The sequence below is a fragment of the Prosopis cineraria genome, unplaced genomic scaffold (assembly GCF_029017545.1).
Source record: "Prosopis cineraria cultivar Desert tree isolate PC_DT_omini unplaced genomic scaffold, ASM2901754v1 PC5, whole genome shotgun sequence".
In the NCBI taxonomy this organism is placed as follows: domain Eukaryota; kingdom Viridiplantae; phylum Streptophyta; class Magnoliopsida; order Fabales; family Fabaceae; genus Prosopis; species Prosopis cineraria.
In genome coordinates this window covers 30,966,977-30,983,111 of record NW_026555336.1, presented here as the reverse complement: position 1 = coordinate 30,983,111, position 16,135 = coordinate 30,966,977, and the positions used below count along the sequence as shown (strand labels likewise).

At 27.2% G+C, this 16,135-nt stretch overlaps 1 protein-coding gene across 1 annotated transcript; it reads right to left on the bottom strand.

Annotated features, from left to right (window-relative positions):
• Positions 1-34: 34 nt before the first annotated feature.
• On the bottom strand, positions 35-4,729 carry LOC129311251 (leucoanthocyanidin reductase-like). Its single transcript, XM_054953405.1, has 5 exons — positions 4,430-4,729; positions 4,201-4,341; positions 2,039-2,276; positions 544-747; positions 35-471 (listed from the first exon to the last, which is right to left on the bottom strand). The coding sequence occupies exons 1-5, from the start codon at positions 4,661-4,663 to the stop codon at positions 218-220; spliced, it is 1,071 nt and encodes a 356-aa protein (XP_054809380.1). The 5' UTR covers positions 4,664-4,729; the 3' UTR covers positions 35-217.
• Positions 4,730-16,135: the final 11,406 nt, after the last annotated feature.

The following is a 16,135-nucleotide window of genomic DNA, read 5'->3' as shown; positions in this document are numbered from 1 at the left end:
ACTCTGTTGTCTATGATCTTATGTTATACCAAGGTTGATAATGGATGAATATATATATAACAGATCTCTCTGAGACATGTTTTGAAATTGCAAATGAAATTTAAATGGCTGCACTGCTCAATACATGAGGGACATCAAGGTCCATACATACGAACATAGACTTATTAATATCATCTCAAATAGTAAGATACATATATGCTCTTCCCCAAACATAGTCTTAATTCGTAAGCAAGGCAGTGCCGTTGACACAAACTTGAGGCTCAAGGTTCCGGCTTCTCTCTCTATGAATCTTGTCTGGGATCATCTGGGCGAAATCTTCATAGCAATCCTCCAAGTTTCTGAATGATTCATCAGGATACAGAGTTGCAATGTCAGCGTCGCGAGGTCCCTCTGAGGAGAAGTTCAGTTGACAGCCTTTGATGAAGATGTCATGCGTGAAGGACGCCACAACACTCCCTGGGATGCGGTTCTCTGCAATGAAAAATTGTTATACCAGCAAACATATGATGATGTGATGAGATTGTTGAGAAACTAAAATCGAACCTGCAGCTACAGCAAGAAGATCATCTTCAGAGATGGTGACTCGTGGGATTTTACGTCCGACTTTAGATTCCCACAAAGAAGCGAGCTCGTTGATGCAATAGAAATTGTTTGCAGGTCGAAAATGGACGTTCTTGTTGAGGGTTCTGATATCATCAGCAGCTTTAATGGTGAATTTCCCAATATCCGCGCCATCAACAAAGTAAGCTGTCCATGTACAACCAATCAAACAAAACTCTTCACAATAATTCATGTCCTGATTTGGTGTTTATCTTATTGCATGGATTTTTCAGACTCTTTACAATAGTTCGACGCACGGGCAGATACTAAATATAGGCACCTTTGCCAACATAAAATTGATCACTACCTCTTTTCATTAAATCTAATTTTAAAAACATGATCTTTATTGTTTGATAAATATTGTGGCCGGTCAGATAATTCAAATGGAGCCGAGGCCGAAGTTGAAATCAGATAAATGGTCATCCTTGTGCCCCAGACAAAAAAAAAGAGAGAGAGAAGTATAACTATGGGGTCCATAAAACAATAATCCGTTTAAGAATAATTGGAGTATAATTTTTAGCCTTTAATTTTTTTCAATTATTAATTTAATTCTTAAATTTTGGCTCAGTATAATTCAATTATTTTAATTTATTAAGTTACCAATTTATATAGACAAAATAAAACGAGGGTATGATTCACTAGAAGGATTAAAACCCCAGATCAGAGTGAGTTGGGTTTGAGAAATGTGCGTGGATGGGGGCAACAGTGAGACACATCATTGTCGGTTAGGTACTCAAAACAAAAATGTCATAGAATAAAAAAAATTAAAATGAAAAAAATAATGATGAGAAATATGCTGTCTGCATCTTCATAGAATAACCTTTTCAGCAACCACCCCCCCTAATTTTCCCGGGGTAATAACATGAAAGGCTTTAATAGTTAATACCTTGATAGGATGAGAAGAGAAAATAAAAGGAAAGAAAAAGGAAAAAAAATTCTTTCTTAATATTTGGATAAATAAAAGAAAATACATACTTCTTCCATTTAAAAATATAAATTATTTTTAATCAAATCTTACTTATCAATACAATAATTACCCATTTTTAATTAATTCTATCTTTTTATGTTTACCCTATTGAACACCTTACAATAAATATAAAGTCGTTTATCAATAGGATACTTTTAAAAAAAATAATAATTACACCTTAAAAGATTAAAACTATCTTACATTTTTTAACATTCAACTTCTCAAAAAATACCTTATATTTTTAATGAAAGAAGTAAAAAATAACTAATTTGATAATAATAGTACTTGAATCTGGCTCAATTTATATATTTAAAAAAATATTTTTCTCATTAAAATATCTTCACTTTTTAAAAAAACTTTAAATAGAGAAACCTATTTGTTTTTATATATCTTTTTTTTTATTTTCTCTTCTTATGTTTTTTTTGCTCTCAGTCTAAAAGTCTAAACGTAAGTCAAGTCAGAATGAGATACCTTTGACAGTGCCATCACCGTAGATGGGCAAAACATCCAACGGTGGAGGGTGAGTGGCAGGATGACAATTGTCATAATAAGGCCAAGAGGCAATAGAATTGCAGCAAATGTAGGTGCAAGGGATCCCTGCCTCCTCTATCATTCGCCTCACCCTCCGCTTCTCTTCATACATCCGGAGCCCCGGTTCCACTGGATCCGCCCGGTCCACGTCATGCCCGAACTCCGACGGCAAATATCTCTGCAACCCCCAATTTCAATTTCATAAAAGACCATTAAAATCCTTTTTTTTATTCTGTTTATAAAATAGCCAGTCATCATTAATTATCTCCATTCTTTATTATTTAATTAAAATACACCTATTTTTCTACTAACTTAATAAAATAATTCTTTCAAAGATTCGGTCCCCACAGCAGAGTCGTATTCAAGGGGGGAAGTTTATTATTTAATTTTAAATATTATGAATTAAGGCTGAATAGTTTGCGGCCAGTAGTTTATTTTGCCGAAGAAAGAATTTTCTGTTTAGTTGCAAAAAGAAAAAAGAGACTTTTTCTGGCCGAACGCAAAAGATGTCGTATATGGACGTCCAAACACAAGGTAGTACTGATTTTCATGTACAACGAACCAGAAAAATTTATTAATAAGGACAACATTTATTTCAAATTTAAATTTAAATTTAAATATCCTTTTTTAAAAGAATGTACTCCCTTCATTTAAAAATGTAAAACATGTTTAATCAAATCTCATCCTTAATAAAATAGTTACTTATTTTTTAATTAATCCTATCTTTTTATATTTATCCCTATTAAACACCATATAGTAAATATAAATTCATTATTAATAGAGACGCTTTTGAAAAAAAGGTAACGATTACACCTTGAAAGATTAAAAATATTTTACTTTTTTAATATCCAACTCTTTAAAAAATATTTTATATTTTTATACGGAAGGAGTATAAATTATACGAGAAGTCTAAAAATATTTATTGATCTTATTAGTATTGTAAATTTTTTATCATAAATATAAGAGAGAATAATTATTTTTTAAATATATATATTTGATATTTTATACCTACTCTTCAAAGGAGAGACAAGCTCAATTTGCTTTGATTTAATGCGGGGCCTTTTGCTACCCTACCTTGCAAGTATCATTCATGATCGTATCAACATCACTATATTAATATGCATATATATAATTAATTATAAATATATAGTATATTTTATAAAGCATCCCACGTATTATATATATAAGGCTGATCATTAATGTTCTATGCTCTCTATCATCATGAATCTTTTCGTTCGTTAGTGTATTTATTTATAATCAGTCATTCTCGAACCTTTTTGTAGAAATAAATTGCTCCCTTCATCTTAAATTATAAGATATTTTTTTAAAAAAAATTAATATTTTAAAATATAAATATTTTGATAAAATAAAGTTTTATTAATGATATTTTTTTAATATTATTCTTTTCATGTATTCTCTCTCTTCAATATTCTTTTCATCAATGAGTATTAAATGAAGAGATTTTTTAAAAGTTTATACTTTTGTCTTAAAAAATAAGATAATAAAGTGTATTTAATAAGTTTTATTAATATATAAAATTTTACCTAAAAATATTTTATAATTTGATACAAAGTGAGTATAATCTTGATGTTTTCCTCGTTCGTAACTTTCATTCTGTTTAATTTAATTTTTCATATTAACAAAAAAGAAAAGAAAGAAAAGAAAAGAAACACGGACAAAATGAACTACAGGGTCTTTGACTTTCTGCATGGTGCGTGTCCTCCCTATCTACCCTTCTACCCATCCAAGAGTTATTATTTTATAAATTCTTCCCTGACTCGTTGGAGTAAATTAATTAATTAAATCTTTAGGGACCCAAAAAAAAATTTATCAAATAACTGAGATTTCATAATTATTATTATTATTATTATTATATTTTGCCAACAAGTTTTCATAAATTGTTAAAATATGACTACCAAGATGACAGAACTGATTAGATATACTTTTTTGGGTTGGTTGGTTGGTCCAAGATTCGATGTACTTGAGGAAGAAGATGGACTCGTGGTGGTGTTCATAATTTTTCACTAAAAAAGGAAAATAGAGAGACAGAGATAGAGACAGAGAGAGAGAGAGAGAGAGAGAGAGAGAGAGAGAGATGATACCTTAATAGTTTTGACAGATTTCATGGCCTCCACAAGAGGGAGCTGATCAAGAACGGCTTCGCCTCCCACTGCCGATATTACAATCTCTATGTCGTTCTCTTTCAATATCTTCTCCATCACTTCCTTCTCTTTAATCGATCCCTGTATCAACACCAAACAAATTTTTAACAGCTGTTTCTTTTAAAAAACATAATAATTAAAAAAGGTTTAGAATAATATATTTGCTCACATGAAGAATAGTGGCCCCCTTCTTTTGAAAAGCTTTGACAAGGGCGGCCTTGGGAGGGGCGAGCGGTCCACCGCGTACGAGCACGAAGGTGGAGTGGCCGGCGGCGAGGCTGGCCTCCGCCACGAACCGACCGATGAAACCCGTCGCTCCGACGATGAGTACCCGTCTGATTGGGGCGGCGGAGGCGGCTGCAGCTGTGGCGGCGGCAGGGGGAGTTGCTGGTGGCACCGTCATTTCCAACCTCGTACTTTGCTTCCCCTGATGTATAATTTTTTTTCTTTTTAGCAAGAGCCTGATACTTGCGGGTGCAATGGGATTGTCGTTTATATAGGATAAGGCCCGAACTACAATTTTTCAACTACTCTTCAACACCTATGCACGTGGAAAATTCCAACTATTTTTATTTTGATTTATTATTATGACAAGTGTTCAACAATGAACGACATTCTTGCACACGACACAGCTCGTATTAAATATAACTGTTTTTTTTTTTAACATGCCATAAATTTTTTATAGCGTTCTCCCTGGTTCACCTCATCAGATTTTTTTAAACAAGCTATTCAAAGTAGCCTTTTAAAATAATCAGGAATTTATTTTTTTTGAATTTTGAGTATTTTTAAAAATTTAAATAAATATTATAAAATTTTACAAAATAGATTTTTTTAAAAATGGATAATTAATTTTTCATCAAAAAAAAACTTAAACAAGGGAACCCATACGAAAGTTATAAAATATCTTCTTTTTCTACACTAGACTACTGTTATGGCCATGGGAGCTTCATGTGGATTTTCAACTTTTTAAATTAACGAACATGAAACTTATAAATAAATAATAATTTAAAAAATAAATATTTGAAAAGAAATTATTGAACAATCTTGTTGGTGACAAGTCATCTCACCCACTAATCCGTCTTGGGAAAAACGCTTTGACGGTACCCTCGGGATTTATATGTTTTTTATTAGGTAAATTATTATTATTATTATTATTATTATTATTATTATTATTAAAGCATTTTCCACTAGCATTGAGATTACAAGCGAGACCAAAGTTACGACCGTATCACTAAGCTACAAAGCCTTTGAGATTGAGTAAATTACTTTGAAGGTAAAGATAGCACGAACTTTAACGGTTCAACCCATGTGCAGATAACATTCTTGTCTTTAAAAGATGACAAAGAACACCCCCCCCCCCCCGGATTATTAGTAGATTTTCAATTTTCTGTAGATAACCCTCATATTATTAATTAATTTATTGTTTTACTAATTGAGTGTTTATACAATGTTAATGACTAAATACATATTCCTTTAAACTTTATTTTCTATAGATAACTTCCTTAGACTTTTAATTATATGCAGATGACTTCTTTAAATTTTAAATTATGTGTAAATAAATTCATTATTCTATTATTCTTGTGAAAGAATGAATAAATTAATAGTAGATGAGTTATTTGCATTGATATAAAAATTCAAAAGTCCAATGTACAAACTAAAAAGTAAAAACCCACACATTAACCCAAATTTTAGGGAGTTTATGTACTCCTTCTTGTCCAAACTGTAAGATATTTTTTGGAACAATTATTTTGCATATTTTTATAATTTTTAAAATTTTGAATTAGGTTCATGTAGCTGGGTTTATTTTAATCAAGCTCTTGTAGTTTGATCTGTTAGATTTATTAATCCCTAATGAGTCAAATTATTAATGAATGATTTATTTTAACCTCCAAGGATTAACAAATCTAATGCAGACACCTTATTCAAAATTAAATAAAATCACAAGGGCCTGTGGATTAATTTTTCCATAATTTTTTTAATTAATTTTGGTCTAAAATATAAGTCACTTAGCACTTTTCAAAATCATTTTTTCTAATTTTTTCTTATATTAATTAATGTGAGGGTGAGAAATATAATCCGTCTAAACAATTTTTCTTACGCTTCATAATAAGGGGTTAAGGGCAAAAGAGAATTCTACCCAAAAAAGGGGGCCAAAAGAGAAAAATATATCATCTTGTTATAAAAGAAAGCAAGGAAATAATTTTTGCAAAAAAATTTTTTTTTTATTGATTTTTAAAATTTGATTGTCTCTTATAAATTGGATAGGATGGGGGTATAATTTATAGAGTTTAAACGAAAAAACATACTTTTACGATGTATTATTAAATTTATTATCACTCCATAATTCATTTATAATAATTCACGTTATTTGATTTTTTTCTAACACCGGAGCTCGTCATTTGATTGAAAGCATGGCATTTTTCTAGTTTTGTCTCTGATCAAATTTTCAAGGAAAATGTATCTGGTCATCCAATGATGGAATCTGTCATATTATTAAAATTTGGACGAAGAAAGAAAAAATGATCCTCCACAAAGAAGGGACCGTATGGACGAAGAAAGAGAATAATACTTGCTTCCAAAATACATCAATGCCGTGCGCGGCTTCATTTTGTTTCCAAGACAATGTAGGGGTAAAATTGTCCATTTATTAAAAAAATTTGACTACTCTAGTATTTAAAAAAAAAAATAGCTACTAATGCCTTTTAAATTATAAACCACTTTAAAAAAAAAATTTGACATCTCAAGATGTAAAACACTTTAATAAAAATAAAATTTTATTAATAATATTTTTTAGTATTAATCTTTATATTTTTTTAATATTTTTTAATAAAATATTAAATGAAAGGTATATTTAAAAATTTATATTTTTTTAAAAAAATAAAATTATAAATTATATTTAATAAATTTTATTGATATATGAAGGGATGGACCCGTTTAGAAAAAGAAGGGACAATTACCTCCATGTAATTTGCAAAAGTTACATTTAACTTTTGTTAAAATCATGCTTGCTCCTTTAAAATTGTAATTGTTTCCATAAAAAAAAAATTAATCCTCCCACATTCTTTTTTAAAACTATCAAACATGCATATTTCAAATCATTGTTTAGCCTTTTATTTAGAATGAAAATAAATTTATGGTGCAAGTGAAATAAAGACATAGTATTTTCAAAATTCTCACATAATTTATTTACATATTACTTTAATTATTAGTTAAAATTATATTTTAAAAAAACATAAATATTTATATTTAGAATAAATATTGCCACTATCACTAAATTTTTTTAAGTTTGGATATATATAATTTTATTTAAAGTTATCTTATAATTTAAATGAAAAGATTACTATTTTGAAGTGCAGCTATCACACTGTCAAGCAGCTTTCTAATTTGACTGATAGATGGCCGTCTCTGTGTGAAGAACCACACTGAATAAGCATTAATCAACCATTCTTAATTGGAAAATTAATTTCCCTCTGGAAATTTTGATTTCTGCGTAAAGTTATATTGACTTTTCTTCCGAGCCCCTTCACCTTCGGGTCTCCGTGTTACCAAACCGAACTGAAAAACAAATTAAAAAATTAAGAAAATATAAATATCATAAAATATAATATGTGTATTTTTTTATGAATATTAATAATAAGACGGTAATTAATTAATATTATTAAATCGTGGCAGGGAGTGCGACCAATAATATTGGCCGTATCATGACCCAACTCCTTTTACAGCAAGTCTCCTTAAATTGGACAGGATATTGATTAAATTATTGTATTTTGAATTTTATATATTAGATATTATATTATAAGTAATATATTTAATTGTGAGATTGTCATAACCTCTCTTGCCATTTGATTTAGTAATTATATGATAATTAATTATTCAATCGTGGCTGGGAGTGGGACAATAATATTAGGGAAAAGGACAAGAAAAATCTTCCTTCCATGACTCATCAACTCCTTTTTACAGCGATTATGATTAATTGTAAGGATTTAAAAAATCTGATCAATATTTAAATTTAGACAAGACATTGATCTAGATTGAATCAAGTGCAATCGTTTATAATTAAATTATTACATTACAAATTTTATATATTAAATACATATTACATTACAAGCAATATATTTAATTGTGAGATAGTGATAATCTCTCTTGCCATTTAACGAAAGAAAACGTCAATGAACACGTTATCAAAAAAAAAAACGTCAATAAATATTAAGTTACTATAATTAATAACAGAAATCCCCAGCCAGATGTTATAAAAAAAAATTAATGCAATATAATAAATTGAATATCGAGTATTAAATTACTATAATTAATAACAGCAATCCCGAGCCAGATGTTATGAGAAATTTTTAGATAAACCCAGCATCATTTACAATCTATATGAAAAAAACATGACATTCAAACAACATTTTGATACTAATAATAGTAGAAAGAGGAAAAAAAAAGGAAGGAATTAAATTTGCATTCTGTAATGAAAATAAAATTAATTAAAATAATATTAAATAAGATTTTATTTAGATAACTTGGGTCATTTTAATTGAACAGATAATAAATGACATAACATCCTTAGTCTGTTTAAGAATTTCTACAGATGTTATAAAATAAATTAATGCAATATAATTAATTAAATCTCAAACTATCTACTCCTCTTAAATTCAAAATTTTTTTATTTAGATTTTATTTTAAAATGCAGATTAATTCTTAAAAAATGACGTAAAGCAAATTGCAAGTAATTTAAAGTGACAAATTGAAGTTTCCATCCATTAACAAGAACTAGAATAGGCCCTCATGCATTTGCAAAAAATAAATAAATATTATTTCTGCTTTCCATGACTTATTTACATATCTTTTTAAATAAAAATATCTATGAAATACCCCGACCGATCCTTCATATAAAGAAAAATTTAAAAAAAAATTATTTTTAATTTAAGGTAAAGTTAGAGTAATTATTCTTTTTAATTTTTTGCAATAATTATTTACTATAATTTGATTTCTTAGGCAGTCGTTTATTATTATTATTATTATTATTTTGCAAAGAAGGAAAAAATTTGAAAATTATTAAATTTTTAATAATTATAAAGATATAATTATCATTTCTTAATAAACGTAAAATTGTTTAACTTCATCTTATATCAAAGATCAAACAAAGTATAAATACAATAATAAAAATAAATAAATATAACTTTTTTGTTTAAAAATGTAAGACATTTTTAATTGAATTTCACTCCTCAATAAAATAATTACCTACTTTTTAACTAATTCTATCTTTTTATATTTATCCTTGTAAAATATCTTACAATAAATACAAAGTCATTTATTAGTAAAGATACTTTTTAAAAAAATAATAGTTACATCTTAAAAGATTAAAAATACCTTATATTTTTTAGCATTTAATTCTTTAAAAATATTTTATATTTTTAAATGGAGGGAATACATGTTATTTATTATTTCCATACAGAATCCGAAGGTTAACATTGTAATTCAACCACCAAGCCATAACAAGAAATTAATAACAACGTAAGTAAACTCCCATCACGATCCTTCTCGTCCTCTTCTACATTTGTATGTTGAGGTTTTAGTGGTATGAATTAAAGCCGCGTTATTGGTTTACATTAATTGTGTGCTTTAAATCGAAGGGCCAAATGTCATTCCTTATTAAGCTCTCATTTGATATGTTGCAAAGATTTAAAAAAAAAAAATTAGCTTAAAATTGGAATGAAATTTGGTATGTGCTATTTCAATAGTGAAATAAAATCTTAGCTTAGCATTTTTAACACCGAAAAAAAAAAGCTAGCAACTGATAATATCATATGATTAAAATGGACTCAAGTTAGCAAGAGGTTGAAAGTTTGAATCTCAATCATTATATATATAGTAATTTAAATGAGAATAATTTACCCTTTGTCTTTGGAAGTTTGGTGGAGAAAATCTTGGCCGCTGAAATATATGATTTATACTCATTAAAAAATATGATTAAATGTAAAATAAATATTAATTATTAATATTTAGAATTAGCAAAAGTTGGAACTTCAGTTTTGAAGGTTCGTTATGCAGTCTCCATCACATTAAATTTAATTTGATTTGGCTCTCTTTTACTAATTATATGTGTATGACACATGTCACTGGTGGAATGTCACTTCCAGGGACCAACGATCCTGCTGAGACGGATGTGCGTGTGTGGGTTTGAGGGCTAAAATCTGGTGTTTTAATTTTATATAAATTTTTAATTTAATTCTTTAATTTTATAAAATGTTTTTAAATATTTTTTATTTTCAACACCATTAATTTTATTAACATAAAATTCTAACATTCCAATTTGTGTGGTTGTGTGTGAATTAATAATGATTTGGACAAAATTACTCATTATCTATGAATTATTTGTCCGCAAATAGAATTACAATGTCAGTATTCTGTTAATAAATTAACTTACAATGTCAGAATTAGATTTTGTATATGAAATTAAATGACTAAACTAAATTATTATATACAATTAAAAGATTAAATAAATAAATAATATATATATATATATATATATATTAAACTTGTGGATTCACATCTCTGAGGTTTAGTTTTCATGATGATTTGATACTATAAATGCTTCTAGCCATATAATTGATTGATGTTGATGTATATCAAACAATCATGGAATCACAATTTCACATTAACTCCTTCCAAATATTTTTTATGAGACACAGGGCCAAGCCTAAAAACATAAATAGATACCAACACATCATTTTTATTTTTAAATTTTTTATTACTTCTAATTTCTTACATATCTTTCTATTACTCAGAAATCATTCACTGACCTTGCTTGTTTGGCTGCATACTTAGTTCAACTTGTATGAATTGAACTTCAATGCTTATCACCCTTATTAATATGATGAGATTTGAATCATCTAAATTTTATTAAAATTTATTAAAATTATTTTATAATTTTTATTTTAATAAATATAAATAAAATAATATAATAATACTTTAAACTTAGACCATTTAAATTAAAATCTAGATGGCCTAAATATCATCATTGTGAGGAGCACCAAGAAAACGAGCCCCAACTTGTACATATTGTTTATTTTATGTATAATTTATTTGTAGTATCAATCATCAATATCAATATATGCAATAAAGGAGGGTTGCACGAAGGACTAACTTGACAGAATTTTGACCTAATCCAAAATTTAGTCCTTTTCATGAAAAAGACTAAGTAAAGCAACTCGTGATCTGATCTGATCATAATATAACCGAAAGTTGAACAGAATCGGACTGGTCCAGTAGGATTAGGAGATTAGTCTCAATCTTGTCCAATATCTTACTTTCTTTTCCTTTCTCATTCATAAGAGGTAGCAATTTATAATATAATAAACTCAATTAATATTATAAAATCACTTATAGTCATATAAAATTTATCACAACAATAAAAATTATAAATTCACAATAATTTCTAACAATAATAAAAAGTATTTTAGTTACAATATAAATTATTCAAATTAAACAACCTTCAACAACATTCAACATGTCTAAAGTTCATCATATTAAGTTAACAACAAATTTCACTAATAAAAGGAGAAGACTAAGGTTGGTCAATGCTAGAATTTTTCTTAATATTCATGACTTCACAAGTATAAAACACAAAAAATACTAATTATTATTATAAATTAACTTATAATAATAATAATTAATAAAATAATTATAATTATATTAAATAAATTTATAGGATTGGACCGGATTAAGCAGTCCAGATGTTTGATCTCTTGTCCAATCCAACCTTATGATATTTAAAAATATCATAAGGTTTTAAATTCATTAATGAAATCATCAATTTTCACATCCATTATTTGTAAGATCCTATAATATTTAAAAATATAACATGGATTATAATACTTGCTTAATTTACAACTATTATAATTATGATTTATAAATAATATTATGATATAAATGGTAGGATGATTCATTATAGCACATGTTTAATTTTTCTTAAAGTGATGCATGCGACAACAAAATTTTGAAAAAGAATAAGCTAGGAAAGTGAGAAATTTTTAAAAAACATTGATTTTTTTTTTTTCATGTGTAAAGGCAACACATTGCAAAGTACAAACTAATCCTTAAATTTCAATTTACATAGGGCAATGTATTTTACTTTAAATACACTAAAATGACTTTTTAATATCAATATTTATTTTTATTTTTATCTTTTTAATACTAAAACATTCATATATATCACACGGGACAAAAATATAGTTTAATTTAATTTGCTGATGATATGGAAAAGAATGAAGGATTAATAAGCATACTAAATCCTAAATTATTGTGAAAATATCATCATAAACCCTAAACTCTTAAATTGTATAAAAACTCTCCTCAACTTCTAAATTCTAAGCACTTTAAACCTTGATATTGATTAGTAAAACGTTGATTGTTATGTGTAATGAGATAGAAGATGATTTGACCAAATTTTGATAAGTTGGCATGCCATGTGTGGAAGGAGGCAGATAAAGGTCGAGTTTCTACAAACTGGACCAATAATAAGAGAAGCAATGAAGCAGACCATCTCAGCTTCCACCATCATAAACCATAAGGGAATTCAGAAATCAGCAATTCTCAAACGAAATGAAAGAGGATCCTATCAACCACACTTTTGCAAGTTCTCAATTCAATTTCTTCAAGATTTTGCAGGCATTGAACAAAAGAGAAGTAGGGTACCGATTTCTTTAGGTTCTTGCAACTCTTCTCTAACCATCCAACCCCCAAGTAGTCTCTTCGTATACCTGGCAAACATAGAATTTGCAACCCCAACTCTGCATTGATTTTCTTTGCTTTCCTAAATCTCAAATTGATTGTTTGGATCAATTTCTTATCCACCAAAGGAGGACCAGGTAATCACAAGCTCTCTTAAGAATGGAAAAGGCAAAACCCACCTGAGAGAGACGATTCTGGGAAGGTTAATATAGAGAGAAGTCAATCAAGTACAAAACAGTGGAGAGTTCAAGGATCCAAGACATTATTCGTGCAATAGTTTAGGATCTATAATACTCATTAACCTAAGAATCAAACATAGAACTTATTTTACATGTTCATATATCCTTTACCAACAAGGCAAATCATATGCCACTATGGGCAACCGCAAGGGTAAACTTTTTATTTTTAACATATGTTATAAATCTAAAAAATGATTTTACATGATAAAAAAAGTTATCATTTGACAAATTGTGTATAGTGATACAAGATTTGTTAAGAATATTTGATTGTATATATTTAATATACTAATTCTAACAAATTTATTAAAAAAATAAAGGCTAAAATATATTTTTAATCATTTAATTTTATATAAAATTTTAATTTAGCCCCATAATTTTATAAAGCATCTTTTTAGTCCTTTAGCTTTCACATTGTTAGTTTCAAATAATTATTTTTAATGTAAATCATTATTTTTAATGCAAATCATTATTTTTTTAAAAAAAGTTAAGGTGCATTTTTCTCATAAACTATTCTCTGTGGTGCATCTAGTATTTTAAACTATTTGTATCATAACAGTTTCATTCTTAAAATAATTAAATCATTGCATATTTCTAAACATCCATAAATAACTTAAGAAAATTTATTTTCTGCCCTTCTTCCTTAATTTTAATTAAAATAAAAATAAGTTTACCTGTCCAAACTACCACCTTTAGATTGGGGAGGGAGGGTAACATTTTTAACATTAAAAAAAAAACCATGGACTAATGGTGAAGAAAATGGATAGATGGGGCTTATTGATAATAGAATACATAAGCAAGCAATAATTAAAAATGTTGGGGATGGCTGGTTGACATAAAGAGGTCCTTCCCAATAATGTGAGATATCATTTTTCTCTCTATCTCTTTGCACTTGACCATTAAAAAGCCGGCATGGCTTCTTTTAATTTATGAACATATGTAATTAAATATAATATTTTAATAAAAATAAAATAGGGAAGAAAACAAATTTGCTTGAGTTATTTAAGAATGTTTAGAAATGTATTATGTTTTAATTACTTTATAGGTGAAATTGGTATGATGCAAATAGTTTATAACACTAAGTGCCTCTCAGAGAATAGTTCAAGGGTAAAAAATACACCTATCTAATCCACTCGGCATAATAAATGACATTTTCCATCAAACTTAAGTTTTAGTCAACATTTTTATAATTAATGTTAGGGTATTTAACGTCAAGGGCAATTATACTACATGTTAATTACTTGAGAAATGAAATTATTACAACAAATAGTTTAGGATATTGATGCTTCTTAGAAAATAGTTTAAGAATAAAAATGTACCTAAACCCTTTAAAAAAAATTAAGGTTAACATGTCAATATTTGTAAATCTTTGTCAATATCTAAAAGTTTGATATAATAATTTTTTATTGATAAAGCTAATAATATTAGGGTTAAAAAATTAAAAAGATACTTTATAAAATTAAGAGATTAAAATAAAACTTTATATGAAATTAATGGACTAAAAGATCATTTTAACCAAAGATAACAAACATGTTTGAGGTGTAAATTTTTAAAAGGAGTTATGGTTCTTTTTTTGTGCTGAAAGTATTTTTAGAGGCATTATGAGCATCCTAAAGTGAAATATTCATTCCACCTCACGTTATAAGATAATTTTAAAAATAATTTGATATTTCAAAATTGTATAAAATAATTTGATAAAAATAAAATTTCATTAAATATATATTTTTTTCAATATTTCCTTTCACTCTTTATTATATTATATTTATATTTTTCTTTGATGTTTCATTAAATAAAGGGAATGATGAAAATTTATATTTTTACTTTCTAAAAAATAAAATTGTGAAATGAATTTAATAAATTTTATTGATATATATAGTTTTATTTAAAATTATTTTATAAAATGGGACGAAGCGAGTATAAAATTATGGATTAATTTCACAGTTTGATAATGTTGCCTTTTTTTAACATTTAATATTATCTAAGCCTATTAAGTCAGAAGACATTTTTTGCCTCAACATGGGTGGTTAAAAAAAGGATAGCTCCACAATTATCTAAACCATTCAATTTCATTATGGTTTAGAAATGTATTATGTTTTAATTACTTCATAGGTTCGGTTCGGTTTGGTTTTTGGGCAAAAACCAAACCGAACTGAACCATTCCTAAAACCAAACCGAACCGAACCATTCGGTTTACTGATGATTGAGACCTGATCGATTTTTATGAAGTTCGGTTTAGTTCGGTTTTATTTTTGGTTTGATTTGGTTTGGTTAAGGTCTTGATCAAGTTTTAATACACTTGTTTAATTTTTTTTCTTTTCTCCATCTTCATAATGGTGCTATGTACTAAAATTAAATTTAATTCTTTTTGACTCCTTTTTTTTATAAATAGAGGTATAAAAATATAATAAAATTTCAATGTGATAACAATAATTAATCATAAAAATTGATATAAGTTTTTAAGATTAAAATTATTTAATATTATGTATTTTCATTAAAATCCTTTGAAAATGTTTATCTATGTATCTATATTTTAATAAATAATAAAAAACTTATTATACAAAATTCAAAACAAAATGTTTCTTGTAGATAAATTGAATGCTGAGGCTTTTAGGTTGTAAATAATTAAATGATGATCATAGCATGATTATTATAATTACTTAATATTATGCATTTTCATTCAAGTATTTTAAAAATATTTATTTATTACTATAAAAAATTTAAAACAAAATACTTCTTGTAGATAAATGGTTATATATTTTACAAATAATAGAATTTTTTTAATCAAGTTTGGTTCGGTTTGGTTCAATTTTTAGTACTCAAAACCGAACCTAAACCGAACCAATCAATTTTTATATCATAAAAATCGAAGCAAACCTAATTGTTGTTCGGTTTTGATTGGTTTTTAT

What these genes read in the sequence shown, in the direction of transcription:
- LOC129311251 (XM_054953405.1), bottom strand. Translation starts at nt 4,663, where the DNA reads ATGACGGTGCCACCAGCAACTCCCCCTGCCGCCGCCACAGCTGCAGCC. An exon ending in AGGGGGCCACTATTCTTCAT is followed by an intron (nt 4,342 to 4,429) that starts GTGAGCAAATAT and finishes GTGTTGATACAG; the next exon opens with GGATCGATTAAAGAGAAGGA. An exon ending in CGGTGATGGCACTGTCAAAG is followed by an intron (nt 748 to 2,038) that starts GTATCTCATTCT and finishes GTACATGGACAG; the next exon opens with CTTACTTTGTTGATGGCGCG.